Source organism: Aspergillus foveolatus, assembly GCF_047715535.1.
Source record: "Aspergillus foveolatus strain CBS 279.81 unplaced genomic scaffold BDW70scaffold_22, whole genome shotgun sequence".
Lineage (NCBI taxonomy): Eukaryota > Fungi > Ascomycota > Eurotiomycetes > Eurotiales > Aspergillaceae > Aspergillus > Aspergillus foveolatus.
This window is the reverse complement of record NW_027396086.1, coordinates 178,688-205,839: the sequence shown is the minus strand read 5'-3', so window position 1 is coordinate 205,839 and position 27,152 is coordinate 178,688. Positions and strand designations below refer to the sequence as shown.

The following is a 27,152-nucleotide window of genomic DNA, read 5'->3' as shown; positions in this document are numbered from 1 at the left end:
TGGAGGAGATGGGCAACGAGAGACAGAGCTAGATGCACTAGCGCAGATAGAGAAAGCCTGAAAGGAGTCCAGGATAGGGAAAGGAGAGTACAGAGTTGGAAAAGTTGAAAGAGAAGGAGCGAGATGGCAGCTGAGGAGCGGAACCTTGAACTGGAAGGACTGACTGACTCTGGAGTCTGATGGCAACAAATGTGGGCCGATCCAGGGACGCCCCTGACCCGGATTCTACGCACTATCTCGATGAACATACGTACTACTGCTATTTTCTGCCCTTTCCTGCTCTTCCTGCTCCTCCCTGCTGCTATTTCGGTCGCGAATCATCACGATTGAGGACTAGAAGCAGAATCCATAATCTCGATAACCGACCCGTCCGTCGGAGAATTCTCTGCACTCAACTGGGTTGGCCCCCTCTGCATGTCATCAGAACTAGCACAAAATACACCCAAAAGCCCAGTACTTGTGCCTAGACACATAGATACTCCGTTCGACGGTGCTGCGGTCGTACGGTCCTCGCTTGGGGCACTCGGGCACTCGATTGGCACTCGATTGACACTCGACTGGGCACGCGATCCCCATTTTCCGTTCTCGTGTACAACTCCGCAACCCAGATTAAAGTCCAACGCTCGACCATCCGCGGTTATAATGATCCTCCCTCTAGTCTCCTAGCCTGCCCAATTCATTGTTCGGTCGATCCCGACGTTGCGCATCCCGTGCGGAAAACGAAGTGCCGAGTATCCAGTAGCGATGGAGCGACGTAGCAGACTCAGCGCCGCTGTGATTGTGAAGAATATGATATAATTTCTCGATTAGCTGCATGCTTGTTAGAGTTCGTCTAAGCTCGACTGGGATTAAATCCTTACCAGTTTCAACCCCACCGGGCGAGAATTCTGGAAGAGCCCAAAATATTGGCCAGTGGCGGACGGCCTAGCATGGCTCCTAGCATGGCTCCCTGGAGTCTCTGGAGTCCGCTGAGTCAGGTCGTTTGGCTCTGGCTGTGGCCTAAAAAATTAGCGCCAGTTGGACACTCCAATCCGGAAGGAGCATGACTAAGATGGCACCCATCGGCGACCGTGGTTCCGTCAGCAATAGACGGACCATCCCATCTCGCTTCAGGACTCCGGAGTACATCAACGTCTTGAGCCCCCAAAACCATCGCTTGGCTTTCCTGAAGGATTGTCACGGCCAGGTCGCGCGGTACCAGGGGTGACGTCGGTCCTTCCCGCAGTCGATCGGAATGGGGCACGCGAATGGCAAGTGGAATGCATCCCCTTGCATCTCGACTCTAGCAAAAGGCGGAGTTCGACGTCTTCTGTGACTCTCACTGACTCTCGGATCCTCTCAGTTGGCGACATATGATGAATGGCCCGGGGCACCGCAGGGCTAGCCGCATATCGCACTTTGCATGAACCTAACGCTAGGTGCAGCGGTAGCCGGGACTCCCGCCGACGGCCACCGCGCTGATTGGACTGCGTTTGCCAGGCGTTACTTCGGAGTATCACAGGGCAACAGTTGCGCGGCCTCCTCCGTCTTCTACGGCGGCGGGCACTGCATTGCATGAAGCTACGCTAAAGACAGGTTAACCGTCCACTGGCTATTGTCTCCTGGGATCGGAATACGAGAACGAATGGGCGAGTGCTACCGAAAACTCAAAAATCAGGATCGACCGGACGCCACGGAGATTCCAGACTCATAGTGCGCTGCCTTTCTTTGAACAAGGCGTTGGCTGTGATCGCCATAGTACTCGTCCGTGATTCAGCGATGCTGGAGCTTTAGGTTTGTTGGAGGGCTCGAGTTGCGGAGAAATCAGATCATCGCTGAACCTAGAAACTCCGCCGGGCCGGTCTATCTATCTAAACAAGGGGTCACGTCCGGTAACCAGGTCGCTAGAGTCCCGCGGAACTGGACTCTGGATGTTGGTGCTCTTACCGCTAGCTTGGGATAATTGGAGACGTGTCCACTGTCCAGCTTACTGGGCGAGAACCGTAGCTCAACTGAAACCGTGAAACGACCCAGGTCCATGGCAAACATCAGTTTCGCATGTCATCGATCAGTCCCGGCTGATCAGAAAGCTGAATCCTCCGTTCCTCAGATTAATTGCTTGATCCCTCACATTCTGCAGTGAACAGTTGACCCGAGCGGCTTAGGATGACTAGCTAGTTCTACATGAATATCTCAAACGTTAGGGGGCCTGGCACTAACGATTGACCCGTCTAGACAACGATATTTTTCAAATATTTCAAGCTCATTTGGTTAATTTTCAGCGGCTTCGCTAAGCGACAAAGGATCTGCGCATGAATAATGTTTGCTGATCGTCATCCCGGCTTATTGCTGCTGTCTGCACCGAGCCGCCCCGATACCCCAAAGCTGGAATTGATTGCTGCGGTGCGAGCGAAGATGTCAGCGTGGCGGTTGAAACATCAATTCCGAAATAGGTCTGCTTGACCGGATTGTCGTCATAATATTATCTCATATTATTGTCGTGACCGTTAAGATCTGAATTCACTGCACCTAACTGCAAAATGGGCCGCCGTTGAGCCGTTACGCTAGCCCCTCACCCGAAGCTTCGGCTGGGGCGGCCCCTGAGGGCTGGCCCCCTGCCATACATCGCCCATAAGCGAACAATGAACAGTTATGCAGCCGATAAAGTTATGGTGACAGGACAGGCCCGTGTCAGTACCACCAACTTTCACCGTGTTCACTCGTCGAGTCGTCAACAAGCACAAAGTTCGCATCGTGGTCGCCATGTGAAACAGCCGTGAAACCACCTTCGAGCAGGGATTGACAGGAATAATAGACCTGGACGGAATTTCTGAGTCCGCTGGGGTGACTCGACTTGTCCAGCCTTCATGATTTTGGGTCTTACCTCATTTCAAGACTCAGTCTCCGAAGCGGATACTGCAAAGTATTCTTGGATGGCTGCCGGTGCCGCTGGTCTGCGGCCCGGTTAGATCCACAGCTGTCATAGTTTGTGGACTCAACTTGACTGATCAAGAATCAAGGGGGTCATTGACCTATCCGACTCTGGCCAAATACTAATAGCGCTATCCTGAAGGAAAACCCCTAAGTTGGCAAGGGGCTAAACACGTCGTCGGCAAATGACTCGTTCGCTATGGCACTTTACACTCTCTGGTGTCATGTGGTGAAAATCCAATTGTCTTATTAGCGACTTTGTAGGGACATAACGATCAGTGCGGCTAATAAGCCAGGTGGATCTTTAAAAATGCAGGCCGGAGAGCGTACGGCACTCCCTCCAATCAGAAGCGAACCATCTCCGCGATCATGATCCTGATCATTTTTCAGGTAGAGGTGAAACAGTTTTGAGCTTGGCACTGGACAGGAGGGTTCAGGACTTCAGATGAAAGCGCGGGGCAAAGCACAGCAGCTCCATAGCTCCTTTCGCCCGAACAGAGCAAGTTGAAGGAATTGACAGGTCAAAGCATTGATATAACCAGACGGCCATTGATCTAGCCAACGCGATCTCATGGACGAGTTGACCCGTCACAATATGTTCTAACCGTGACGCCATTCAAGAACAGGTCGACAAGAACACTTCATCTATCTCATTCCGATCGCGAACACGCCTATCATGAGGTATCATCGACCGTTGGACCCCCCTCGTTCGCCTTTCCCCGCGAAACCAATAGGAAATCGATGATGAGGTTTCTTTGGCTGAGATCAGGCCCGGTGGAATCCTCTCAAAAGTACAAATCAACGTATCTCGTTTACTGAATAACCAGCAGAGATCTCTAGCACTCGACTCGTCAAACTGGACATCTAGGGATGAGTCCAGTCGCCTATTCCATTCGGTCACAAGTTCCGAATCGGAATTATAGATCAAATCCAGATCCGATTTTGTTCGAGCAAGAGAATTAGCCTGGAGGAGTTCATTCGCCGCTTGATCCCCTCAAAAATCAGAGATCACTCAGTTTACCTAGCGGCCGGAGACCGAATCTAATCGTCTATGGAACGCCACAGTGCTATCGAGTCATCAGTGGGTAATCGAGCCTGGCTTCAGGTTGGTTGCTGTCGCGAACAACCCACTACCAACGACTCGGGGGTTAGCACCGCGGCAATGGTGGGCGATTCAAGACCAGGCCCCGGTAGCCTGTTTATTCAGAGTAAAGAATCAGGATCCGCAATCAGGATTGGGGCCATTCCTTGGTCTGTTCATACTGATCATCGTCATCCTATCATTTGTTATGGTAGCTTCCGTGCTGCGCTCTGAATCAACTCTCCACGATGTCCACAGTGTACTGGCAGTAAGTACGGTCTATTGGTATACACTCTATAACACCATGACGGTTTATCTTCCCTACGCCGGATTCGAATCAGACCACGATACACTTGGTAGGCTACCTCGTAGAAGCTAACCCCAGCAGGGTATGTATCTTTAATCCATCACCGTTCGAACGTTCTGTTTTCACCGTATCCGTTTAGTCCAGATGAACTGCACTGTACGTGAGTCTGATATAGTCTGGCAAACCCTGAAAGAACCAACAGGCACGCTATCCTTGGCCATCTTCTTACCACCCAACAATACCACTGTATACAAATGGCACGAGTGTGTACTTCCGGAGGATGGAGAATATCCATGTGTCGTGGTTGGAAATCACTTAAACGCTTCGGCGTAGTTCCAAAATATGGCCGATTTACGTCCCCCATACATTTGCGACCCCTAGGGGCACCCTTGCGGATTCTGTACGCCGGGTATCAGGAATTTAGCAACGCTATCAACTGGCCGACGGAAGACTGAGGTTCAAACAATACCTTTACTGGCCCCAGATGGTGCAGATTAGCCGAGCGAGCTCAGAGAAGACATTTTAAGGAGGCAACCTTTCTTCCATATTAGGGTTTGCTATACAGTCTTAGTCCATAGCAGCTCCTACCTACATAGATCTACGACTACGGTCACCGGTGATGACTTTACGCATCCGCACGGCGTATAATCCAGTGAGCCCAATCCTTGGACCTACTATACGACCCAAGTCGGTTAGCACAGCGCGAAGCGTAGCAGACGTAAGTGATAAATGGACCCTGCCGACACGTCAAGGATAGCCCCTCAATTACGTGTCTAAGCATAACTACAGAGAAACATTGTATGTTGTCTATATATCGGAATCGCCACGATATCTACGTCGGAGGTTGCTGCAGATGGAAACTCAGCTCCATTTAGCATACTAGCTGTGCCTCACTCAGGGACAAACGCAAAATCTTTAATGGGTTGGGTTCAAGTACAGCTGGAACCAGAATCACTAGTCCTCCACCTAGCACAGCCAGCACTCACAGCAACAAGAGAGCGAAAACTTCAACGGTCTTCTCCTCTCCTCCTCCTCCTCCTCCTCCTCCCCTTGAGCCTTCAAAGTATCTCGAAGTCTGATATATCTACCTCATCTTGTGGGGATTGCAGATAGTTATTTATTTGGGTGGCTGAAACTCAGCGAAAAAACTCAGTGGAACATTCGCCTGCTGCAGAACATGGAGTCGATATGGGCGGTCCACGTATGACGCGTCGATTCGCAACGAGATACTGATAGGCGTGGCCCTGAAGCCGCGTTTGATTCAGTTGCTACAATTATGTATAAAAACCAGTCATGAGAATAGAACCGAGGGTCAGGAAAGTGGATAGGAAGCAGGAAAGAAACGAACTTAATGCCGGATAAAACAGTGGAACTCTCGATAAGTTTCTTAAAGTGATTTCTGTCAGCATTTACAGCTAGGCCATAAAAACCAATTAGCAATATGCCGGTCCTTATATTCCAACAATTTCAAGGAGAGTGTCATGAGGTTTGACCGAACTTCAGAAATATATATCTCTACACAAAACATCGCATCCTTAGCTACCTAATTAAAATGGCCCGAAGCAAGTATCCTCAAACCAATCCTTACTATATCAATGAATCGAGCTGGATATTTGGATGAACTATGATATCAGAGCTCAGGTTTAATCCATTTGTTACTCCCGTATCAGAGCACCAAAGGCTTCAGGAAACATTCTGCTCTATTCCCCCTCTTATACCGAGCGTCAAATCTTCCTTACCATAACGCAAGAACAGCATCACCACGCTATGTGAACAGATCTTTATATACCTCCAATTGTGCCAAGACGGAACGAGAAATATACCTTGATATTCGATGCAGACGATCCGCACCCAGTACCTGTACTGGACGCGCAAGAACAATCAATACCAAGACTGATACCGCGCGTCCAACGACAACGACGCCAAAGGTAGTAGTACATAGAGAAAGAGAATCCGAGTGCAAGTCTGATACTGCCACAGTTGTTGCATGGTCAACCCTTACGCTTCAACTTCAAACCGGTCTTTCATGGGACGAGGACGATGTTGGAGAAGAACGCGCAGCAACAGAAGGAGCGAAAGATCTTACAGGTAAATCTCCCGCAAAGCGGGATTCATGGTTCCTGGAGAGTGCCAAATGTGTCTACCGGTGTTCCAGGCGCAGTTCTGACTCTCGCTTTGAAGAATCAGTGGGTGTGCCGACGTGCGGTTGTTTGTGCCTGTGACTTCGGCGAGGCGCTAATGAAGAGGTAGGAGGACATGTGGCGTGAGATGTGGAGGGAAGTGTGGGACAGAGATGGTCTACTTCAATTGACTTCCTCTATAAAGAAACCATAGTCTAATACAGATGGTGGTGTATTGGCTGTCTGCTAAGTACCATTTTGCACATTCGAGACCAGAACTATTCCCGGACTATAAACGTCCGCCGTGCCCTGGCCATTACACCAACCGGCCCAATGAGATACTAAAGAAGACACGGTATCGAAATATAAAGACATTGTCCTCACATGTACAAGAACTCATCCAAAAGGCCTGGCCGTACCGTCAGAGACGACCGAGAGGTGAAGACGTCAATTATAATGTATTAGTCATAAGCAATGGGTGTCTCGCAAGAGAATGTATTTGTTTCATAGGTTATAAGCGTCACCAAGGCACTAGGCGTCGTTGATAGGGTTTAGTGACGCTGCAGTTCTGTGCTAAGAAGCTCCAAAACCTGCAAAAGTTAGCCAGCGTACCATAATATGAAAGCCGTCGACATACCGACTCGGGGACTGCTCCCTGATTATATAGATATTTGCTCAGGCCGCGGACCACCTCCAGCTGTTCATCAACCGTCAAGCCATTGATGGCGGCCTCAATGATGTCGCCCACACTCGCCTTGAAAACGGCAATGAAGCTGTGGTAGTACATGTACGCGAAGAATCCCATAATGAACTGGCAGTCCATACGGTCCGTAATGCCGCCGTGGCCCGGGATTGACTCGCCAAAGTCTTTGATCTTGAAGGAGCGCTTAAGACCGGAGGCAAAGAAGCCTCCAAAAGGAGCAACCAGCGAGGCAAATGTGGCGAACAGAAGGATGTGAAATTGCATCGGGGCAACGTAAAATGTCCTGCCGAATCCGGTCCACTCCGGAATCTCGAATGCTTGAGGAACGAAGACTGGGTTAGGGTCACACTCCAATCCGGTGAGAACGTTCGATCCAAGATCGTTAACAGGGCAGATAAAGTATTTGTAGCGCATCAGGATGTTGGTCATGAAGTAGCCGAAAATAATGGTGCAAACCCAAGCACCCAGGAATCCCTCGACAGTCTTCTTAGGAGAGAGTTGAATCAACTGCGTCCGGCCGAAAGTGATACCGCAGACGTAGGCGAAGATGTCATTCGTGATCACTAGAGAAGCCGGAAGGAAGAACCAGATCATACCCTCCAGGATGTTGTTCATGACGAAATGAGCCTGGACGACGATCAAATACAATGCCATATGGGTCCAAGCGAACTGAGTGAACTGGAACCGGTAGTGGCCTTTTTGCAGAGATGCAACGAAGAAAACAAAGCCTATCGAGATTAGCATGCGCAATACCTTCATACATGTGGAGCATACCCATGATCCAGAGAACGAAACTGATGAACCGGTGATGAGACGCCAAGGGCAGCAACACTCTGTCGACCAGAAGAATGTGCTTGAAGTAATAGATGACGCTCTCACCGTACAAAAAGTACATGCTGGTTCCCAAGAAGTACCAGTTTAACGACTTGGTAAAACGGATGTTCTTTTCCTTGCTTGGCACGTTCGCAATAGCAATGACTTCCTTGAACGAGATGATCTGAACAGCGGTAACGAGACCAATGATGTATATATGGCCCGAGAACATGGCAATGAAGAAGCCGGCAATCATAACAAAAGTCCATATTGTGCGGGTGATAAAAGTTTGTTTCTTCTTCTGATATTCGTCAAGCGGGGGTGCTTCGGTTTTCTAAAACAGCGTCAGCATCGAGTCCCCGGCAAAGCGGCAGATCCGTACCTCCTCGGGGATTGTCGCGGGTTGAGCAACAACTCCATTCTTCGACGGACTGCCCGGATCAGAAGCAGCATCACTGGCATCTGATATACTCGGCCGTCGACCATCGGACCGATGTTGAAACCGAACGCTCCGGCGTGACTTGGACATTATGGAATAGGGAAGCCTGAGGGTGCGTTTCAAAGCTGACGCGCGGGGCAGGACTAGCTGAGCGGAATCTGGAGAGTCAAAGGATGGCGGACGGGCGGCAAATGCCGAGGAGGTCTAGAGGGGATGAATTCGAACGTGTGAGGGAGGAAAGGTGGAAACAAGGAGTGCGTGTGAACAGTTGGGGACAAGTGATCGTCGCCTAGGAAAATTTCATGTGAGAGACGAGGGATTGACGGCAGAAAAAGCAACGGGGAGGACCACGCCCATAGAAAGGGCAATTATTCGCAAAACAAGAGCAACTCTGTCATCAACCGGCGTTGATGGGGAAAGGTCGATGATGTCGAGGGGAAGGTGAGGATGGAAATGGTTGAAGCTCGATCACGGGTGACTGCCAGCTACCTACGTCAGGTGTTTTCCTCGCCTTCTCAGCCTGCCGGCTGTCCAGACTACCAACTTTTGCTGCTCCACCAAACTCTACGCCAATAAAGCGGCGCTATTCATGGCGGCCTCACCTCTTGGGCATGGAAAACTTCGATGATGATGTTTTTTCCGACGACGGCTTCGACGATCTACCCCCGGATGCTCTAGAGCAGCTCGAGCAAGATGCCTTTCGCGCTACACAGGCCGAACACCCTACGCAGCGAGAGCCGGATCCGCGGAAGAATTGGGCTGAGCGAGAGGTCACCATTCGTTATCCCCAGACTAACCCGATCGATGTCGCCAATGCCACACTACGACCGCCTGCACAGCTGCACACTGGTTTGACTAATGACTATGGATCGCTGGACGTGGGAGAGTTGGACGCGGAGGTACTTGATGATGGGGCTGCAGTTGGCCTGAATGAAACTGTTACCATCTCAGACCGACCGTCACATTATGCCCATGACTCAATTGCATTGGAAGAGAAGCTTATGGAGACCGATGGAGGTCTGTCCTTCTACTCTGCTTTGCAAAGGGAGCACGAGATTCTTACAGCGAAGGTTTGATTGTTCTCGGTTTTATACGCTCAGTGCTGACTTCTACAGCTCCAACAAGAAACCGAACGCTATGTTCGCCTTGAGAACGAGTTCGCAAACGTCAAATCCTTGGCCGAAACAAAAACCGGAGAAATTGCCATCATCCGCTCGAACCACGCCAAAATAGTCAACGACTATGAGCGGCAACTAAGTGGTCTGCGCAAGGCCATGGATGAGGAGACGGCAAAACATAGAGAGGAGCTAGAGGCAATCCGGGAACAAGGCAAAACGCTGGCTACGGAAAATGCATTTCTCAAACAGGATCTTGCGGAAGAAGTTTCGCGAGTTCACCAGATAAAAGCCAAAATGCGAACAGAAGAGAAATCAGCACCCCTGACGCCAAAGAAGCCCAAGGCTCTACCGTTTCGCGACGGGTTCGACGACGAAGAAATACTGGCGGTCTCGCCTAGCAAATCGGGAAGATCAAAACAAGCAACGCCTACCGTAACTGGTAAAAAGAGAAGACGGACAAGCCAGGATAGCCCGACACGTTTGCATCTGAGCGCGCACAGAGAGCCAAGTCTAGGGATCGCGGGGGGCGCGATGGATGAGGCCATGTCAGAGCCTCCAATCGAGTTGCCTATGAAGGAGCCTTCGCAGGAGGCCGGGCACCAAGATTCACACATCATAAAACAGATCCTAAATCATCGGACAATCCCTCACAAAACCGACATTGAAATTATGGCAGAGCTTGCGTTTCCTTCGGAACCTGGGCGGACATTGTATAGCATCCTCTTGGAAGAGACAACGCAACTTGACCTCGGTAGCTACGCGATGGAACACATGCGGGCGATAATTTCGTTATGGTCCCGAGCACTTAAGGAGAAGTTCTACAAGCCGATACCAATCTTCTTGGAAGCCACAAGGCTCATACTCGCTATTGACACCACGGCCGTCTTACGGCAGATGGATCGTTTGATACCTGTGCTGCTGGATTCGAGCGACATCAACGGAGTCCCACGTTTCAAACATTCACCCTATGCAAGTCAGAGCTTCGGCAAAGTGACGCAAACACCGGCTTCCCAGCTTGAACCATTGGTGGATTCCACCGAGGTCGTCAGGGTGCTATATCAGATAGCCTGTCGCAGCCTGAGCGATGACCAACTCGTGGAGGATCTGTGGCGCCATATCCGCTACTCTTTTGTGCTGATGATGCTGAGCTGTTCACAGCCTGCCAGCGACATCAAGCTCACCCTAAGCCTGCTCATGACCAGTGTCCGTCCCAACTCGTTCGCGTCCATTCAAGAGTCCGAACAAGACCAGAAGTCGAACGAGAACTGGGTTGTTGACCGCGTCGCTAGTCTCATGTGGGAAACGCTACAACCAGACGAGGGCCAGCCGCCGTACACGCGAGCGGAGATTTGCGACGTGCGGTTGGAAGCTTTAGCCTTCTTGATGACGGTGACCTTCAATCCTATTGAGCCGGATAACACGCACGGCAGCCTCGTCATCGCCTCACATCATACGGCTTTGGCAAAGCTGGTTAGGGCGATGCACGACGAGTTGGACGCACTCTACTCATATCCACCAGAAAGAGATATGCACTCGGCGATGGTCAACGGCCTCATGCGATTAATCTACAGCATTATACAACGGCATCCAAAGGAAGCTGACCTACAGTTAAAGCTGCATCGAGTACCCGGCGGAAAGCAGAAATTTCTCGTTGTGTTGACGCGGCTTGCCTTTAGCGAAGGAATTGTTCTCGAGGCAGGCATCGAGGACGAGACAGTGGAAATGGCGCACTCGATTCTGGACGACGCGGTCAATCCGCAGGAAGCAGAAGCTTTACTCGAGGCATTCCCGCATGCCACGGGGGAGGATACAGAGGCGAAGCACGCAGAAGATACGGAGATGATGGAAGTGATGGAAGAGGATTTGGCGCTATAGGTTTCACGAGTATATACCCCTGCAGTACGAACAGAGACGTAACTTATCCCGCAATGGAGCAATGTTTTGTTTATTATGCCGAAAAACATAATAATTACGACACATTAGACACTTTTAATAGTGTGGAAAACAGATGTAGAACAAGGACCCCAAACCCAATTTGCCCAAGGAAACTCGTACTTGACGTGAATGTGCGGAAGTCACCCTTCTCCATAGCCCCGCACAATGCGAGGAAATGATGAAAAGAGAAAACCACAATGTGGAGAGTGCCAAAGAATACGCCTGTCAATGACCCGAAGGCCGTTGAACAGACCGTTCCGCCGCGCTGTGCAATGCAGGGACCAATCTGTGGTGGACCGCCTTCTTGATCGCAGCCACCCAAACAAGGTAAGTATGAAGAAGAAAAGAAGAAAAAGTTCAAAGAGTGTCGGAGGGCAGCTGGTATTTATAGGCGCGAACAAAGGCCACTTCGACGCTAGTGATAAGCGAGAATTTTTAGGCCAATCAGAGCACAGGCAGAAGCAAGGGACTGAGGCCTCAACTTTGAGGCATTAATACTAGGTGTCTGGTCACGTGCAAAGCGAAGTTTTGGCCGTCGGAAATTGAGGACTGAGCAGTCGGGAAGAACATCAAGACAACTGCACCGCCAGGATGAGGAACAGGGCTACCACGCCGCTAAGCAAGCCGGTACGACTGCCTCTTTGAGACTTCAAGATGACAACGAAAAGCTGACCGACCCTCTCGCAGAAAATCCGGCAGTCATGGAGCAAATACAACTTGTATAACCTCAACCGCATCCGCAACCCGCCCACAGCAAGCAGAACCTTCTTCCAGCAAAAATGGACAGCCAAGGCCATGGCCCGCGCCTACCACGGTGAACAAGTTCGCGAGAGCCAATGGACGCGCATGTTCTCGCGACGCCTCCGCAGCGTCGTGCCCATGAGTCCCTGGAAGATGGCGCAGGATGACGGATCCAGCATGGCTGCTGGACGTGGTTCGGGGCTCGAAACAGACATGCGGACTCGTGCTGCAGACGTCAGGACAAAGACACCATACACGAATATGACGTTTGCCCCATTGGAGCGGAGGCTGGATGTTGCTATTTTCCGAGCGCTGTTTGCGAGCAGTGCAAGACAAGCGAGGCAATTTGTGCTGCATGGCGCTGTAACTGTCAATGGGAAGAAGGTATTATTCCATCCACAGATTTCGAGAGGATGATCTGACAAGACTAGATGAGGTACCCCGGTTACCTTCTCAACCCCGGCGATATGTTTCAGGTCGACCCCAAGCGTGTGATGTATGCTACCGGTGCGCCGAAAGACAAGTTCGAACGCCGCGAGGCCCGTGTTGAGCGCAAGAAGGCCGCAGAGACCGAAAAGAAAGAGGAGGGCGAGGGCGAGGGCGAGGGCGAGGAGGTCAAAGAGGGCGAGGAAGCAGAAGCTAAGGAGGAGGCCAAGGAAGAGAAGCTTGACACGCGCGAGACGCTGAAGCGCCTCCTTTCCCAGGCCAAGAACATCATGGGAAGCAACAAGGACGTACTACCCGCCAAACGCAAGCAGGAACTGCGTGGCTTTCAAAAAGCCGTCCGTCGTGTCATGTCCAAGAGCGGTGCTCCCACATCTACGCTGACCGATAACCTCGAGACTCAATTCGCAGAGCTACTGAAGCTCCTTAAGGCCACGAAAATCCAGTCCAAAGAAGAGAAGGAGTCCAAGAAGGAAAATGCAGACGCCGCAGCCAAGTCAGAACCAGCAGAAACTGAAGCCACTGCCAACGCGTCCACTTCTGTGGACACCAAACCCACAGAAGCCCTCACCGAGGCCTTCCGCCAGGCCACGCAGAATCCAGAAGGCGAAGTTGATACATCAGAGCTGACCGAGGAGGAACTCGACGTGCTCAAGCGCGCCCTCGTCCAGATGCGCGACAACCCCATCGACCACTCAAAGCCCTATGCTACCCCTTGGCGGCCACGCGATTATATGAGCGCCTTTGCTTTCATCCCCCGATACCTGGAGGTCAACCAGAACATCTGCGCAGCGGTATACCTGCGACACCCGGTTGCTCGGCCCGGACACTCAGAAGTGCCCACGCCGTTCGGTGAGGCGGTGTCGACAGCTGCATTCTCCTGGTACTTGAGACGGCGGTAGAGTAATCGTCTTCACCAGTTGCTAATTGTTTCTCCGCTACCTTTCTTCGCTTATGTATTACTGGGATCAGGCGCACCTTGTATTTGTCAGTTGGTCCGGCAAGTGGCCGTTGTTCACTATACGGGCTTATGTAAATTAACGCAATAGAGAAGCCTTTCTTGAATACATTAATTCTCGACTACAGCCTGAACTCTGGACTCTGTTTCATGTCTTAGTGTCCTTGCAATAAATGGTGAACAAGGTGTAAAAAGAGGCGAAGCAATGAAAATCCACCGTTGACTTGAATTCCAGTACGGTAATATTACATCTCATAGGCGAAAAGTACTGCAGTAGTGGGGTCGAAAATGTAATTGCAAAACCCTCAGGGGAAATTTTAACGCCCGCCCGATGATCTCGAAATCAACATCACCCGCAGCTGCATCACGACAGGACTCCATTTAGATCTCCGCTTGTGACTGCTACACCCATTTAGATTATTCCTAGCTATCTGGGGCATATATATTTATATTACCATCGCATCTTCCGCCATTCTTTAACCTGAACTCGAATTTACCCAGTCAACGCTGGACTGGAGACCACCAGAGTCTCATTAGGACCGACCCCTCGGGGGCGAGATAGAGGGCGATGTACAATCCCTGGAGCACGCACCACACGCAAGCACCGCACCCCCATCACCAAAGTCACCACGCCCAGACACACCCTCATCACAGCCATACACAACATGCCCATCACCACTCCCCAACCGTCACCTCGGTCTCAGGCACGGTCTCGGTCCCTGGCACGGTCTCGCCTGGAACGCGCCTCGTCGAGCTGGACTCCTCTCCCAGCGCCTCGCCGTCCGCTTCGTCATTTCGCATGAATTGGCTCCCGTCTATGTTGAATGGGCACGGACGCGTGCATGGCCATACAACCGCTCATAACCCGGGGCACAATGCGTCGCTGCCGACAATCTCGTCGAATCTGAGGATGCAGCATTCGGTTTCGCAGCAACAGCAGCCGCAGCAGCACCAGCACCAGCACCAGCAGCACCAGCAGCAGACACAGGCGCCGGTATCGATGATTGTTGATTCGAGGGCGGCGCAGTCGGGGGGTGCAGTTGTGGGGACGGGCGGCGGCGGAGGAAACCAGGCAGGACAGGTGGTGTCAGTGGAGAGCGAGGAGAGTGATCGGTCTGAAAGTCCTGGGGGTACGCCGGGGACGCGGGATGCAAGCGGGGCAGACGCACTGGGCGAGCCGGAGTTTACAGGCGAGGGAGGGCAGAACGGTCGTGATGGTGATATTGACGTGGAGGTATTAACAGAGAACGGCACAGACGTCGCCGGGAAGGGCGTCGGTGTTAGCATTGGCTCTAATGGCGAAATCACACGTACCCTGCCGTCCGGTCTGAACCTGACAAGTCGGAAACACGGCAAACGCTTGACTACAAAGGAGGAAGTATTCCTCTTCGAAATTTGCAACCGCCATGCAGCCGACTTCGGACGACGCAGTAATCTCTGCAAGTGGTGGATGACGGTGACAATGGAGTTCACCCGCGGTCAGAAACACCCATATTCATGGCACTCTGTGCGCCGGAAGGTTGAGCTCGTCACGAAGCAGCGCATGAAGTTCCTCGAGGAACAGCGCGAGAAAGGCGCGTCAGGGACCGAGACGGCGGAGGATTTGTCGAATCCGCGGTGGCGTGCTGTTGTTGATGCGTGGATCCCGACGTGGCAACGGTGGGAGGAGGCTGAGGCGCGGCGGATTGAGAAGAGGGATTCAAGACGCCCAAGGAAGAGGAAGTGGACTGCTACGACGCCTACTGCGTCTGTGACGGCTGGAGATGGATGGGATCTGCCCAGCTCCTCTGCTCCGGGCTCTGGGGATGGGTGGCGGGCACCGTCGAGTGCGAGTAGTAGCCCTATGGTTAACCAGACCTCGACGGCGCCGTCATCAACACCCGTCTCTTCAACGCCTGTCCGTCTACCACCAGGATTCGACACACTCTTCTCACAGTCCTCGCAAACACCGCCCGTATCAACACCCTTTAATCCTCCGACACAAACTCATAACCACCGCACTCCCCAAGCAAACCACACCCACAACCATACTTCCACCCACAATACCAGCCACAACCAACCCTCAACACCAAGTATCACAAACCCCCCTCCCCAACAAACCCCCGACAGCGCAGTGATGGTCGCAATGCTTGAAACCCTGGGGAAACTAAATAAGCACCTCGAGTCGAATCCGACGGCTTCTTCCCTCCTGCAGACCGGCACAAATCCGAACTCAGAACCTACATCAGCGCAAGTCCAACCCGCTTCTCAGGATAGTAACGGTGGGGCAAGTGAGGATGCTCAAACGCCCTCACGAAGCGTATTGAGGAAACTCAAAAAAGACCTGAAATCAGAGATGATGGAAGAATTAAGGGCAGAATGGGATAAAGAGCGAGCGGTTTTGGAAGAGAAACTTGATTCTGTGCAGAGGACGCAGGAGATGATTCTTGATATGCTAAGGCAGGAACCTTCATGATATGACTAAGGGTTCTTTTCGGTTCTGAATTTCTGGCGTTGCGGTTTGCGATTGCATATGATGATACCTACTTTTTTAGCCTTATTATCCGCATGATTTTACGAGTCTCCTGTGCAAGATGATGGCCTCCCAATAGTCTTTATTTGCTATATGGCCAATGCAAACAAAATCCGGCTAAATTACAAAGTAAACATCATGTGGACAAGCGTACCGCTCTTATACTCGCTTCCCTCCTCCTCAAGCGTAGAGAGAAGATAATGAAACAAGCCCTCTATGCAAAGAACTAGTAGTAGAAAGTCTCGTCAACAGTGCGACCCCTCATCCATCGAGGCTCGCTGCCGCGGACGTAGATGTCTTCAAACAGGATGCGAGAGTTGTTCTCGGGCAGAGGCATCTTCTCGGCAATGGCAACCTCCTCGTCGACGTGAGCACGGGCGCTCTTGTCAAGACCCTTAAGGTCCTCCTCGCTCATGACGCCCCAGTCAAGGATCTTCTGCTTGAGACCCTGGATAGGATCCTGGGTGCTGCGCATGCGCTGGATCTCCTCACGGCTACGGTAGGTGGTACCAGGGTCGGACATGGAGTGACCACCGTAGCGGTAGGTGACGTACTCGTAGACCAGAGGACCGTTGCCAGAGATGGCATAGTCCTTACCGTACTTGACGGCAGCCTTGGTGGCGAGAACATCCATACCGTTAACCTTGATACCAGGGATGTACTGACCACGCTTGTAGTAATCGGTCAAGGCAGATGAACGAGCGGCGGAGGTACCCATACCGTACTTGTTGTCTGCGATCGTTAGCCAATGAAAAAATGAAAACGAATGTCATGCGAAACTTACTCTCGCAACCGAAAAGAACGGGAAGGTTCCAGAGCTTGGCCATGTTGAAAGCCTCAAAGACCTGACCCTGGTTGGAAGCACCATCACCGTACAGAACCACACTGGTGGACTTCTCCTCGTTGTACTGCTGAGCGAAGGCAAGACCGGCACCAACAGGAACCTGGGCACCGACAATACCGTTACCGCCATAGAAGTTGGGGGCGAACATGTGCATAGAACCACCCTTTCCGTAAGCAATACCCTCGCGACGACCGAGCAACTCTCCGATAATCGAGCGGATAGTACCACCGCGCATCATCGCGTAACCGTGGCATCGGTAAGCGGTGATGATCTTGTCCTCGCGGGTGAGGGCGTGTTCGATACCGACAGCGACGGCTTCTTGACCGGTTGACAAGTGGCAGAAACCTCTGATCTTCTTCTCCTTGTACAGACGGTCGGCAGCCATCTCCATGCGTCTAAACCAGAGCGTTAGTATATATTTCAGAAGGTTTCGCGATCCAAGAAAGGGAAAATAGTTCATACCGCATAGCGACCATGTCGTAGTACATCTGCTTGAGCTCCTTCTTGGTCACCTCCAGGGTGTAAGGCGGAGGGTCGATCTCGTAAGTCTCGAAGCTCTCATCAGAGAGACGGACAGTGAAAGGCTTGTTCTCATCCTAGTAGAGCGCGCATCAGTATGAAATTCGATGTCGTTGCGCAAGATTTTCAGCTCGGGATAGCTGATACCGACCTCTGGGATATTTTCAGCATGCGACGAGGCGGCGTCGGTGGTGACGGAGCGGCGAGCAAGGGGAGCAAAAGCCTGACGCCTCAGAGGCGCAGCCTGACGGGCCCACGCAGTTCGGAACAACATGATGGACAGTAAACAAGCAATGGAGGGAGGAGGGAGAAGGAGGAGTGAGACGGGGATGTTATCTTTCAACAACAGCTGGAGACGTTGGGAAACCACGAAGGAACTTTCCGGTCCCGCTAAGCCTGATCGGGACCGCCTCTTAGATAAGCCTGATTGCTTCGGTCGCCGGTGTGTAGGCTGCAAACACTGCAAACAATATCACGAGGTACTCCAAAGTCTCCACTCCCTCGTTGTGACTTACTGTATGTCTATATCTGTTTCGCTCATTCTGCAATTCACGACTTGCGGAAGACTCAAAAGGACTACACAGAGTATAACTCAGCAAGCTTTACCTATGCTCGAACAGATGCTTCTTGAGGACGCTACGATATGCTGAGCTCTCAACCCGGACAAATTGGGGACATCGGGAATATCTTCCGTGCATTTCAGAACCGGGTATTTCGCCTGCAGGTCAAGCTATGCTTATCTCATAATACGGTTGAATTGTCCGTCATCACCCCGAATTGATGGGAACCGGCGCTGTTCAGTCCGGCAGATCGCGAAGGATGATTCAGCATACTTTCGTGTCTCGAGCTCGGGAAACGCGCGAGGGGGTTCCAGGCTTCTACCCTGATTCTGAAAAAAAAAAAAAAAAAAAAAAAGGAAAGTCTTGTTTTTTTGCAGTCAACATGCTACGGCCATCGAACTAGGCTCTAATAGTCTCTCGTAGGTTTCGGGGGCTCGGTAGGAAATATCACAGACGTTCCCAGATTCGAGTCCATCAACAGTTGCTGCGCAGAGGCTATTAATGTGCTACTTTGTAGCCATTGTCTTTCTTACCTTCTACATGGAATTTACTAGCTGGCAGAATGCAATGCTCTTTAATGACCTCCCAAGTACTTTATGCGACTGGCCGCTTAATCTTGATCAATGCCCGAACGATCATACAACAGTATTGACACTAGCCTTCGCTGGAAGATCCAGTCAATGTGTCACCTATGGGCCGTTTTATATCCCAATGAGCTACTATCAACCCCGTTGGCAATTTAGCCCTGGTTTCCTTCAAGACTGCAGCAACTCTCAACAGGCGTTATCACAAATACTTCTACAGAGTTGCGCTTGGCGCACGCAGTGTTTCCCACTGTCAACTTTATAGTTTGGATTGTGATGCAATTGAGACGATGGCAGAATGCGGATTATGATCAACCGCGGTGCCCATTTTCTTGCTCCTTGAAGCCTCACTGGTCAGGAATACCGGTCAGATATCCTGTGGTTCTTGGCCTGGAGAGTTTTGGACTGATATATCTGGTGTCTCAGTAGAAAAGCCAGCGAGTTTATTGACGAGTATAGATGTCTTTGCAAGGTAGCCGGCCGAGAAAACCTAGAGTACGAGCTATATACTTCAGAGCAATCTAACGCAGGCATGCAACGCTAAAATAAGAACCTAGACGCAACTTTGACTGTCTATACCTTTCTCTTCCACCGGAACAAAGGCAGTCTGTCTATTCCCTTTTACGTGAGGGCTGCCCCGAGAAAAGCATCGCGCACTCCCTTTGACCTTATCCTTGCCCGTATGCTTACCCATAGTTGCTCCCTGCACTCCCTTCATTGCACTGTTGTGATTGGCGAAACTTCACGTAAAGGGCCTTTGGTAGCCGGTCGAGATCCATGCAACTGATGATGGCACGCTGGCGCCAATAGCCAAATTCTAGCGAAGCATGAGTTATCGTTTTGGGCTCTCTCAGATAGCGCCCAGTGCAACACTTTCAGCGACGACCAATGTATAACTGAACTAGACACGATATGATAATCAAGGTTTGAGTATACATAGATTGCTAGAGACCCATACTCTCCGCGTAATCAATTCTGGCCGTGAAGGTGGTTGCGTCGACATATGAGACCCAGCTATTATCTCCATAGACAAGATACTGGACAGCTGCCTCCTCGTCCAAGTATGCCCTTGCGCCCGAGTCTCCAAGAGCTCCCTAATCTCCATGTAGGACATGATGCCGGGCGTCGCTGTGCATCGGCCCCAAACCAGACCAAACCAAACCTGGTATACACAATGAATATCACATGATATTTCCATATCACAAACCATCTCTGGTAGTTACTTATTGCGGCGTATATCTGAGACTTATAGCTGCTATCTCAGATATCATCTTTTTTTGAGATGCGAGCCAATTCATCATCGGCTCTCTTGTCTGTTCAGGCAAGATCCTATACTCTCTTCCCAGCAGAACACTTTGATACAATCCCGCGAGACGTCGGAAATCTCTAATCGAGGACATGAAAACGGGAAGCAGGCCTAAGGTTGAGCTAGCGCATTATTTGATGGGGATTTCGTTTCTACCGTCACACTTGGATGAACTAGTTAACTTCTCCATAGCTTATCCAATGTAAATATGCTCCTGGACAAGAGTATTGTCTCTAATATACTCAAAGATCATGAGGGCAGTCCCCAAGGTATGTGACATTCAAGCGATGCTTGTCTACGGTGTGCCTTCGCCAATACATCTCATTGCTCACCGACTCGTTGCAGTAGTTACAGTGACGATCGTCGAGATGCTCAGCTTGGAAGTGTCGCAACAGACCTTTGTGGCGGGAGTACTGCTTAAGACGCCGATTGTCAAAACCCGTGGTGGGGTTTCCATAGCTTTGAAAGCACGCTCGGAGCTTCAGGGCAGTTCGGATGTCTCTGCCAGCCTCCTGCAAGGCGATTTCATGCCGTGAGGGCGAAGGGACAAGAATAGGGGGTCTCCTTGCATGTTCTTTATGTCTAGAATCAATGTCTCCTTGATTTGGCATGTGGTGTCAATTTCAATAAGACGACAATTTCCGCCATTCAGTCACCCCGAGGATTCAGGCGAACTGAAACCCACGAATCTGAAGAGGCTTTTCGGGTAGCTATACCTTGAGTTTAGGGCTACGAAGTAGGCTCTTCCTAGAGTATATTACTGAAAAAATTGAGTTTGGGAAGTAGCAGGTTAGACGTTTGGATACAAGAAGCTTCAGCTGGACCGAGGTAGCACCCTTTGTCCACGAAGCATCATTTTACGAGTCTGTAGAAATGTCTGTCGTTCTCGACGGCTGCCAATAAATCATGTCTCCATGCTATGGACAAAGGTTAATCGATGTTGTAATTAGGGTCTACTTAAGGTAACTTAGGGTTGGAAGTCACCTGACCTGTCTCACTTGCTCAATCAATAGAATCCTACAAGTTCATCAACCCAGTGAAACGCATGCCTTTGCGCCTGAACTATGGCGCACAGTGACTGACAGTATAGCACTCAATTTGACTCCAGGCGAGGCTGGTTGAGCAGCTTTACAGGCCGGAAATCTGGATTCTTCAAGACAACTCCGTAAATTTACCCTCGAGGTAATGCAGGGCTTTGGAAATCTGGATAAGCTTGCTGTACGCCCAGCTATGTTATGTTGATGTCGGTGGGGATTCATGAAAATATTTAAAACCTGAAAAAAGTATCTTTTTCATCGACGACGACCAGCATGAACAATTGGCAGAATGGCCGCGATAGGGTACGAAACGCTCGACTGCGACCCTTATAACCAGCGCCATAGTCTCGCTCTCTCGTTATTTCTCAATAGTCTGGCCAATTATCTACCCATTGATTGGGCACGTATGGAACGGCCCTCTTAATGAGGTGAGCTACCGTCCTTCACCTGAAGTTGAAGACGGCGTACTGACTGTTCGTCAGTCCCAACCAGACGCATTATCACAGAAATTGGCACAGTACAACAGTCAACCTCAATTTTCAATTCGCCGGTCCCGTATCTTGGGGGGGGGAAAGGGGGCAGTCGAGGTGGCCGGAACGGTAAGATCATACGCCATTCTATCATAACATAATCAATTCCGCGCAAGCATATACCTACCTAAGATGGTAACTGCCACATATCTCTACAACAAATCTCTGTGTTGAGCAGGTCAACCGAACAAACAACTGGTAGGCTGACAAAGGGGGTCCTGGACGCTCACTGAATGTATTTCCCCTCTATATACCCTCTCAACTGAGCCTGGAGACTCTTCCAGAAATTTCGGGCTACCGTGAACCAATAGAGTGTCCTGCATTAGATCTCAAATACATCAAAGGTATTGCGGGCCTGCAAAACTCTTAATCATGCTCCAGAGGCACCAGTCCAGACAAGCTTTATGTTTTTTTGCCTGTTGAGAAGTCAAGTTTGTAGGAGGGATTTCGAGTGCTAACATCTACATGAAACAGATTAGTAGCGGCACCGCCTAGCCCTGGCCTATCTCGCATTGATTGAAATCTTGAACTTACCTCGCCAGTTCTGCTTCCTTGTCTTATATGATGTATGCCACAGGAATGATTCCTGTCCTCCAACAGTCATCCATTGATCTCAATCTCCGTGGTGGTTCTTGTCACTGGCTATGGCCTGGATTTTGGTTGTCGGCCATGCCCTTAACCAGGAATGATTCCAGAGATCTGAATAAGGTTTCAGCAACATTGGTATACAATCTCGGAATTGCAGCGCGCAGCTTTGGTAAAGAGATCCGTCGGCATACAGATCCGAAAAGTCTTGACGCACGACCGGAAAAGGTTGATAAACGGGAGAGGAGGATATTTGCGCTTCTATCTTTTGTTTCCTTCTCTAAGCTTGTGAGACTCGTTTATACAGGACAGCCAGTTGAAAATAGTACTGTCTACGCCCGTTACAGTTCTTGCAACGGTAAAGAGATGGGCGGCACCTAACATGACCATGGTCAGACGCGATATGAGCTTCTCCCTCCCCTGCTTGGACTGCCCCAAATCAGCGGAACACAGATCAGTACGCTCGCTGCTGGATCTGACACGACGGCCAGGAGGAAAGAGTAGGGGATGGCATTGCTCATCTCGTTGATGCAGTAAAAGTAGAGGTTGGAGGACAGTGCTAATACCTAGGCGACCTTTATTGCCTTTTTGCACCTTGTCGTAGACGATGAGCAGTATTCTAACGATATTTCAGCTTCTCCCGGCTTCACGACTGAGTTACTCCGTAGTTGCTCGCAGTTGACAAGAGAGGGTAAGCTTACCCATATACGATAGAAGACGGGGTATACTAAAAAGCAATGACTATTCTTTTTCTTCAATGATCAGCAGGCTGGTCCTCTCCTCGATATTTCTATAACACTGCGTATAGTTTGCAGTTTTTGGAGAATCGCTGCAAGGCTCAAAGCACTGGATTTCCGAAGCTTTGCAAGACGAGAAGATTGAGCCATCATGGCCGCAGATGGCCTGGCAGCTGCGTAGTACAATTGGCATTTCCAGCAAAAGTATATACTTATGCATTCCATTGCAATTATGCGGTGCCAGGCCAAAGTAGACTGGAAACCCCATTAGAAAGGGCTGTTGTTCCTACCGGCCTGATCAGCATTCTGCCAGAAAATGAGAGCCAGTTTACTGGTCAGCTGGAATACAAGCTCATTAGCCCTTGTGGATATAATTGACTAGGTATAGCCATGGTAACAAAGGATTAATATTTATTATGTTGAAAACTTGTTTTTAGAAAAATTAGCACTGTATTAGCAGCGGAAGCCCAAACTGTATAAAAAAGCCGCAGTGCCTGCAGCAAACTTCGTCCCAACACTGACCTCCTCGTAAGTCGAGCCCTGAATACAAAGCAGATAGCGTCTTGCGCCCGGAAAATTCATGATAGACCGGACTCAGATATCTCATACGGACTGTCTTCCTTCCGTGAGCAGGGACTAGAGCAGAGATCCCAGCGCAATACAGGGCAGTGAGACACCAATGAGATCATTATCCTGTTTCAGAGTCTGTCCGCTCCATTGTATAGATACTTACTTACAGCGGATATGGCAATGGAGTAGGGGCGGGACATACCGCTGAATGCTCATCCTTTGCACAGCAAACGATATTCTGCTTGCACTGTTGATTCAGGATGTCATGGGGAGCGATAAGCACTAAAACACAACAAGACAGTTAATGTTAGAACATCACAATCATAATCACCTCTAAAGGGCAGCAGTGATAGGTATGGCGAGTGTGCACTCACGTTCCACATCCAGCTTCGAGCACTGCGAAAACAGACCCAGCCCGTCTGCGCCAGATCCACTGCCCACAAGACCGCTCAGCGGCCCGCCAGTCACCTTGGTAGTATCACCCGCGTTTGGAGCTCCCCTGCTCGACTGTCAAGTCGTTGGGGACCAAGAAGCGAACCCGCTGCTGCTCGGGTTCTTGTGCCTGTGCCGGCGGATTGGGAATGGCGTGGGTGGTGCCGAAGAGGAAGACTATAGCGAGGGCGGCTGCGAATTTCATCTTGCTGTCTTTTTGCTCTTAGTTTTTTTTTTTTTTTTCCTTTGCCTTTTGTGGTGTCGCCGCGACGTGGACAAGGGGAAGAGAGAGACGGCGAAGCGGATTTTAAATTAAATGAGTGTAAACGGAGAGGATAAAAAGCACAAGCAAAAGCTTATTTCGCCATTAATTACTTGGGACACTGTAGCAATCTTATGCAAGTGGACACGATTGGAGAGTGAGGCAGCGTCAGATTCCTGCTCGCCCAAAGGCGTGCATTTCGCTCGAGATTAGGTTCATATTGATCCATGTGTCATTCCAGGGTCCGGCGCTCGCTGGTCAATGGTCAACTGTCGATGAGGATTATGGAATTAACCAAAATGCCTTGGGCTCTCGAGAGAATGCACATCGCAAGTAGACTAGAGCAGCTTAGCAGGCAGGGGGTACAAAGTAGTTTCCTCTATGCATTCCTTATGGGGACCTGAGTGTAGTACAGCCTTGGGCACACGCCATAGTAAGAACTTTCTAGACGGGCTTGAATCCGAGATGAAGCGAGCATTGCCAGTGGACGAGTCAGGAGATGAGGCGGGAAAATACCCTGGCTACTTTCATGACGATGCTTGTTACCTATCCAGTTTCAATCAAGTGTTTCTGAGTTCGAAGCGGAGCAAGCCCCTCTTAGAGATAGGGGACGCTATTATAACTCTTCAGCTATTGTGACTTACAGAAAACATGGATATTGGCACCTCTGATAAGCCCTGATCTACGAAATGTAACCCGCGAATCACGTTAGGAGGGCTTGAGCATCTCCAATTTGGTACATATGCATCTATAGGCTGTGAAGTATAAGCCTTGAATCAGGATCAGGCCTTTCCTTGATGATACTCGGCACGCTGTCCAAGACGAACCAATGTGCTATGGCCGCATTTGTAGGGCTTGATTGCAAACAACAAGGAACACAGATACTCACAAGTGATAGCAAGCTAGTCACGACAGTTTCAGATTCCGACATGGGCTGTAGTTTTGCAATCGAGAAGCAGTATCTTAATTAGCTAGAAGCACAATAGCTTCCCTGTCTTGTCTTCGCTTCAGAATGTAGGGGTTTATTTTCACATATTATTTTCAGAGAAATGCAATTAGGGGATAGTTGAAGGATTCACCTTACCCACCTGACTGGCAGATCAAGTTAGGAACCAATGGGTTAAGGGCTATAGATAAGAAAGGCCTCTTCTGGCTTCAGAATTCTTTTATTTCTTTGAGCTGCCAGATGTACGATTGCAGGCGAGAAATGCCAACCACTTGTTCTGGAATGTAATGGGAGCCGGCGCCTTACGACTGCGCCTGACCAATCATGTGCATTATACCATTATTTCCATCGATATGCCTTTGGTTTATTTCGTCTCTACAGCCTCTGGGCGTTGGCCGCTCCTGTCCTATAAAATCATAATGAAACTCGTAGGAAGTAAAGTGCGCTGGGGATTCCACAGTAGTAATGTAAATCAGTGTGGCCTTCTTAAAAGCGTTTTCTCAAGCTCACCAGCAGGAGTTCGCTCTGTCGAGTATTCAGAGTGGTCCTGTGAGGCGAGTCCCAGGGTCCTATCCCCTAGGAGACCTACAGCAAGACGCTTCATGAACTTATATAGGGCTAAGATATCCAATGCTCCTTTCATTACAGAGGGGTTAAAAAGTCTCCACGTAGAATATGTCACTCAGGACCAGAGCTGTCTTGGTTCTAGTTTGGAAGTACATTAGTACAGGAGGCAAGTGGCTTCGGATAAGCAAAAGAAATATTTTTACAGTTCGTCTATGTACATTTAAACTTGAGCTTCCGTACGATATCATATCAATACACGTTACTCATCATATCCGATTATCAAGTGGAACCTGTCACTTCTTCGGTACATACCAGGACAACCTTATACCAGCCCTAAGCACGCTCTCACTGGAATCCGGGATCCAACAACACAGGCGAGACGGCTGAAAGATCAGATATGTTTTGATCCCAGGTTCCAGCATTTGTCGATCATACCAATGTTCTGCTTGTCAACAGCCCAAGAAGGCAATCTGTTTTGTTGCCGAGGATTTCGTTCGTAAAAAAGGGATCGAATCGCTTCATGACTGGTTTCACCCTATCATGTAGATCCCGTCCCTAATTTGGTCTCCTGACTGTGGAGGGCAAGAGAACGTCCTGAAGGCTGGGTTTATCGTGCAGCAATCAGTGGTATTGAAGACATGGCGGTCCACTTATGTAGATAGTACAATGGACATCGGGCTCGCAGGCCTCAGTTCAATGCTCTGAGTTGGACAGGATACTAGCTTATAATCATGTTTGATCTTGATCTGCCGTCTCGTCAACCGTCCTATCAAAACTGCTAGCTATGGTAAATAAACAGGCGATGCTAGATGCGTTTGCAGTCCATACTAACTCATGTGTAGAACTCAATACAACGGAGTCAGCTGAGCGAGCTATTAGATATGACCTTGACCTACTTGAAAGCCTCTGGAAGGAGATTTAACTTCCTCCTGGCGAAAATCTGACTATGACCGAATTGAATGGGTGTCTAGCCTGCTCTGCTCGTATGTAATACTTGCGGCTCTAACTTTGGCCGTACAGAGCTAAAGCTTGAGAGACGAGATTCTCGGTGGCAAAGAACACTCGAGCGTGTAGCCTTCCCGATATTCTTTCTCTAAACTTTCAAGCCACAGGCTAAATTGTGTGCTTAGCAGAGTCGTCCTGTACTGTACTGTATGTTGGGCTCAGGTAGCACTAAGTTCCCACAGAATTGCTGAATCAGGTGGACTTTTTAAAAAAAGGGGAAAATAATGCTGCATCATCCGTGAATCGAACACGGGCCTCATCGATGGCAACGATGAATTCTACCACTAGACCAATGATGCTACTTGTTGAAAAGTGCATTTTTTATTTATACTATAAGCAAAATAAAACTATTAATAACCTTTATTCACATTTTTTCCGTCTCGCCTTAAAATTATACTTCAACCTTACACTTCGCCTTACGACACCCGGACTACAGCAGGAACACCGGACACGTTCAGTAGGCTCGGATGCACTTACCGGCTTGGTAAGCGAATTGTAATGATGTCTATTGATTGGTAATTCGACGAAATCTGCTCCGGCACATGCTATAAAATCTCGTCTCATTCCCCTCCTGTTCCCTCCTTCCT

General features: G+C 50.0%; 7 protein-coding genes and 1 non-coding gene across 8 annotated transcripts; 4 read left to right on the top strand and 4 right to left on the bottom strand.

The window, feature by feature from the left end:
* Positions 1 to 6,632: 6,632 nt before the first annotated feature.
* On the bottom strand, positions 6,633 to 8,820 carry cds1 (phosphatidate cytidylyltransferase). Its single transcript, XM_073736751.1, has 4 exons — positions 8,317 to 8,820; positions 7,896 to 8,268; positions 7,056 to 7,849; positions 6,633 to 7,008 (listed from the first exon to the last, which is right to left on the bottom strand). Exons 1-4 carry the CDS (start codon positions 8,461 to 8,463, stop codon positions 6,970 to 6,972), a joined length of 1,353 nt encoding a protein of 450 aa, XP_073596278.1. The 5' UTR covers positions 8,464 to 8,820; the 3' UTR covers positions 6,633 to 6,969.
* A 93-nt stretch (positions 8,821 to 8,913) lies between these two features.
* On the top strand, positions 8,914 to 11,429 carry BDW70DRAFT_135765 (putative DNA repair protein Rad26). Its single transcript, XM_073736750.1, has 2 exons — positions 8,914 to 9,443; positions 9,489 to 11,429. The coding sequence occupies exons 1-2, from the start codon at positions 8,985 to 8,987 to the stop codon at positions 11,364 to 11,366; spliced, it is 2,337 nt and encodes a 778-aa protein (XP_073596277.1). The 5' UTR covers positions 8,914 to 8,984; the 3' UTR covers positions 11,367 to 11,429.
* Positions 11,430 to 12,006: 577 nt separating this feature from the next.
* On the top strand, positions 12,007 to 13,665 carry BDW70DRAFT_47975 (mitochondrial 37S ribosomal protein uS4m). Its single transcript, XM_073744103.1, has 3 exons — positions 12,007 to 12,053; positions 12,114 to 12,551; positions 12,599 to 13,665. The coding sequence occupies exons 1-3, from the start codon at positions 12,018 to 12,020 to the stop codon at positions 13,511 to 13,513; spliced, it is 1,389 nt and encodes a 462-aa protein (XP_073596276.1). The 5' UTR covers positions 12,007 to 12,017; the 3' UTR covers positions 13,514 to 13,665.
* Positions 13,666 to 13,949: 284 nt separating this feature from the next.
* BDW70DRAFT_135762 (uncharacterized protein) lies at positions 13,950 to 16,039 on the top strand. The gene has a single exon (XM_073736749.1). It carries the CDS (start codon positions 14,138 to 14,140, stop codon positions 16,022 to 16,024), a length of 1,887 nt encoding a protein of 628 aa, XP_073596275.1. The 5' UTR covers positions 13,950 to 14,137; the 3' UTR covers positions 16,025 to 16,039.
* A 107-nt stretch (positions 16,040 to 16,146) lies between these two features.
* BDW70DRAFT_135760 (pyruvate dehydrogenase (acetyl-transferring) subunit E1 alpha) lies at positions 16,147 to 17,780 on the bottom strand. The gene is made up of 4 exons (XM_073736748.1): positions 17,596 to 17,780; positions 17,388 to 17,521; positions 16,866 to 17,320; positions 16,147 to 16,813 (listed from the first exon to the last, which is right to left on the bottom strand). The coding sequence occupies exons 1-4, from the start codon at positions 17,716 to 17,718 to the stop codon at positions 16,308 to 16,310; spliced, it is 1,218 nt and encodes a 405-aa protein (XP_073596274.1). The 5' UTR covers positions 17,719 to 17,780; the 3' UTR covers positions 16,147 to 16,307.
* Positions 17,781 to 18,003: 223 nt separating this feature from the next.
* On the top strand, positions 18,004 to 19,015 carry BDW70DRAFT_135759 (uncharacterized protein). The gene is made up of 2 exons (XM_073736747.1): positions 18,004 to 18,364; positions 18,426 to 19,015. The coding sequence occupies exon 2, from the start codon at positions 18,506 to 18,508 to the stop codon at positions 18,851 to 18,853; it is 348 nt and encodes a 115-aa protein (XP_073596273.1). The 5' UTR covers positions 18,004 to 18,364; positions 18,426 to 18,505; the 3' UTR covers positions 18,854 to 19,015.
* Positions 19,016 to 23,686: 4,671 nt separating this feature from the next.
* On the bottom strand, positions 23,687 to 23,990 carry BDW70DRAFT_159724 (uncharacterized protein; the record flags this gene model as incomplete). Its single annotated transcript, XM_073740732.1, has 2 exons — positions 23,687 to 23,786; positions 23,836 to 23,990. 2 exons carry the CDS (start codon positions 23,988 to 23,990, stop codon positions 23,687 to 23,689), a joined length of 255 nt encoding a protein of 84 aa, XP_073596272.1.
* Positions 23,991 to 26,793: 2,803 nt separating this feature from the next.
* On the bottom strand, positions 26,794 to 26,864 carry BDW70DRAFT_t97. Its single transcript has one exon. It is a non-coding gene; the product is annotated as a tRNA-Gly (tRNA).
* Positions 26,865 to 27,152: the final 288 nt, after the last annotated feature.

Bases quoted from the DNA above. Each gene is read 5' to 3' on its own strand.
- cds1 (XM_073736751.1), bottom strand. From the start codon at position 8,463: ATGTCCAAGTCACGCCGGAGCGTTCGGTTTCAACATCGGTCCGATGGT. The intron at 8,269-8,316 runs GTACGGATCTGC...ACGCTGTTTTAG, and splicing joins CCGCGACAATCCCCGAGGAG to AAAACCGAAGCACCCCCGCT. The intron at 7,009-7,055 runs GTATGTCGACGG...TAACTTTTGCAG, and splicing joins AGGGAGCAGTCCCCGAGTCG to GTTTTGGAGCTTCTTAGCAC.
- BDW70DRAFT_135760 (XM_073736748.1), bottom strand. From the start codon at position 17,718: ATGTTGTTCCGAACTGCGTGGGCCCGTCAGGCTGCGCCTCTGAGGCGT. The intron at 17,522-17,595 runs GTCGGTATCAGC...GCGCTCTACTAG, and splicing joins ATGCTGAAAATATCCCAGAG to GATGAGAACAAGCCTTTCAC. The intron at 17,321-17,387 runs GTATGAACTATT...GCTCTGGTTTAG, and splicing joins TACGACATGGTCGCTATGCG to ACGCATGGAGATGGCTGCCG.
- BDW70DRAFT_135765 (XM_073736750.1), top strand. From the start codon at position 8,985: ATGGAAAACTTCGATGATGATGTTTTTTCCGACGACGGCTTCGACGAT. The intron at 9,444-9,488 runs GTTTGATTGTTC...TGACTTCTACAG, and splicing joins ACGAGATTCTTACAGCGAAG to CTCCAACAAGAAACCGAACG.
- BDW70DRAFT_135762 (XM_073736749.1), top strand. From the start codon at position 14,138: ATGTACAATCCCTGGAGCACGCACCACACGCAAGCACCGCACCCCCAT.
- BDW70DRAFT_135759 (XM_073736747.1), top strand. From the start codon at position 18,506: ATGTGCTACTTTGTAGCCATTGTCTTTCTTACCTTCTACATGGAATTT.
- BDW70DRAFT_47975 (XM_073744103.1), top strand. From the start codon at position 12,018: ATGAGGAACAGGGCTACCACGCCGCTAAGCAAGCCG. The intron at 12,054-12,113 runs GTACGACTGCCT...ACCCTCTCGCAG, and splicing joins CCACGCCGCTAAGCAAGCCG to AAAATCCGGCAGTCATGGAG. The intron at 12,552-12,598 runs GTATTATTCCAT...TGACAAGACTAG, and splicing joins TAACTGTCAATGGGAAGAAG to ATGAGGTACCCCGGTTACCT.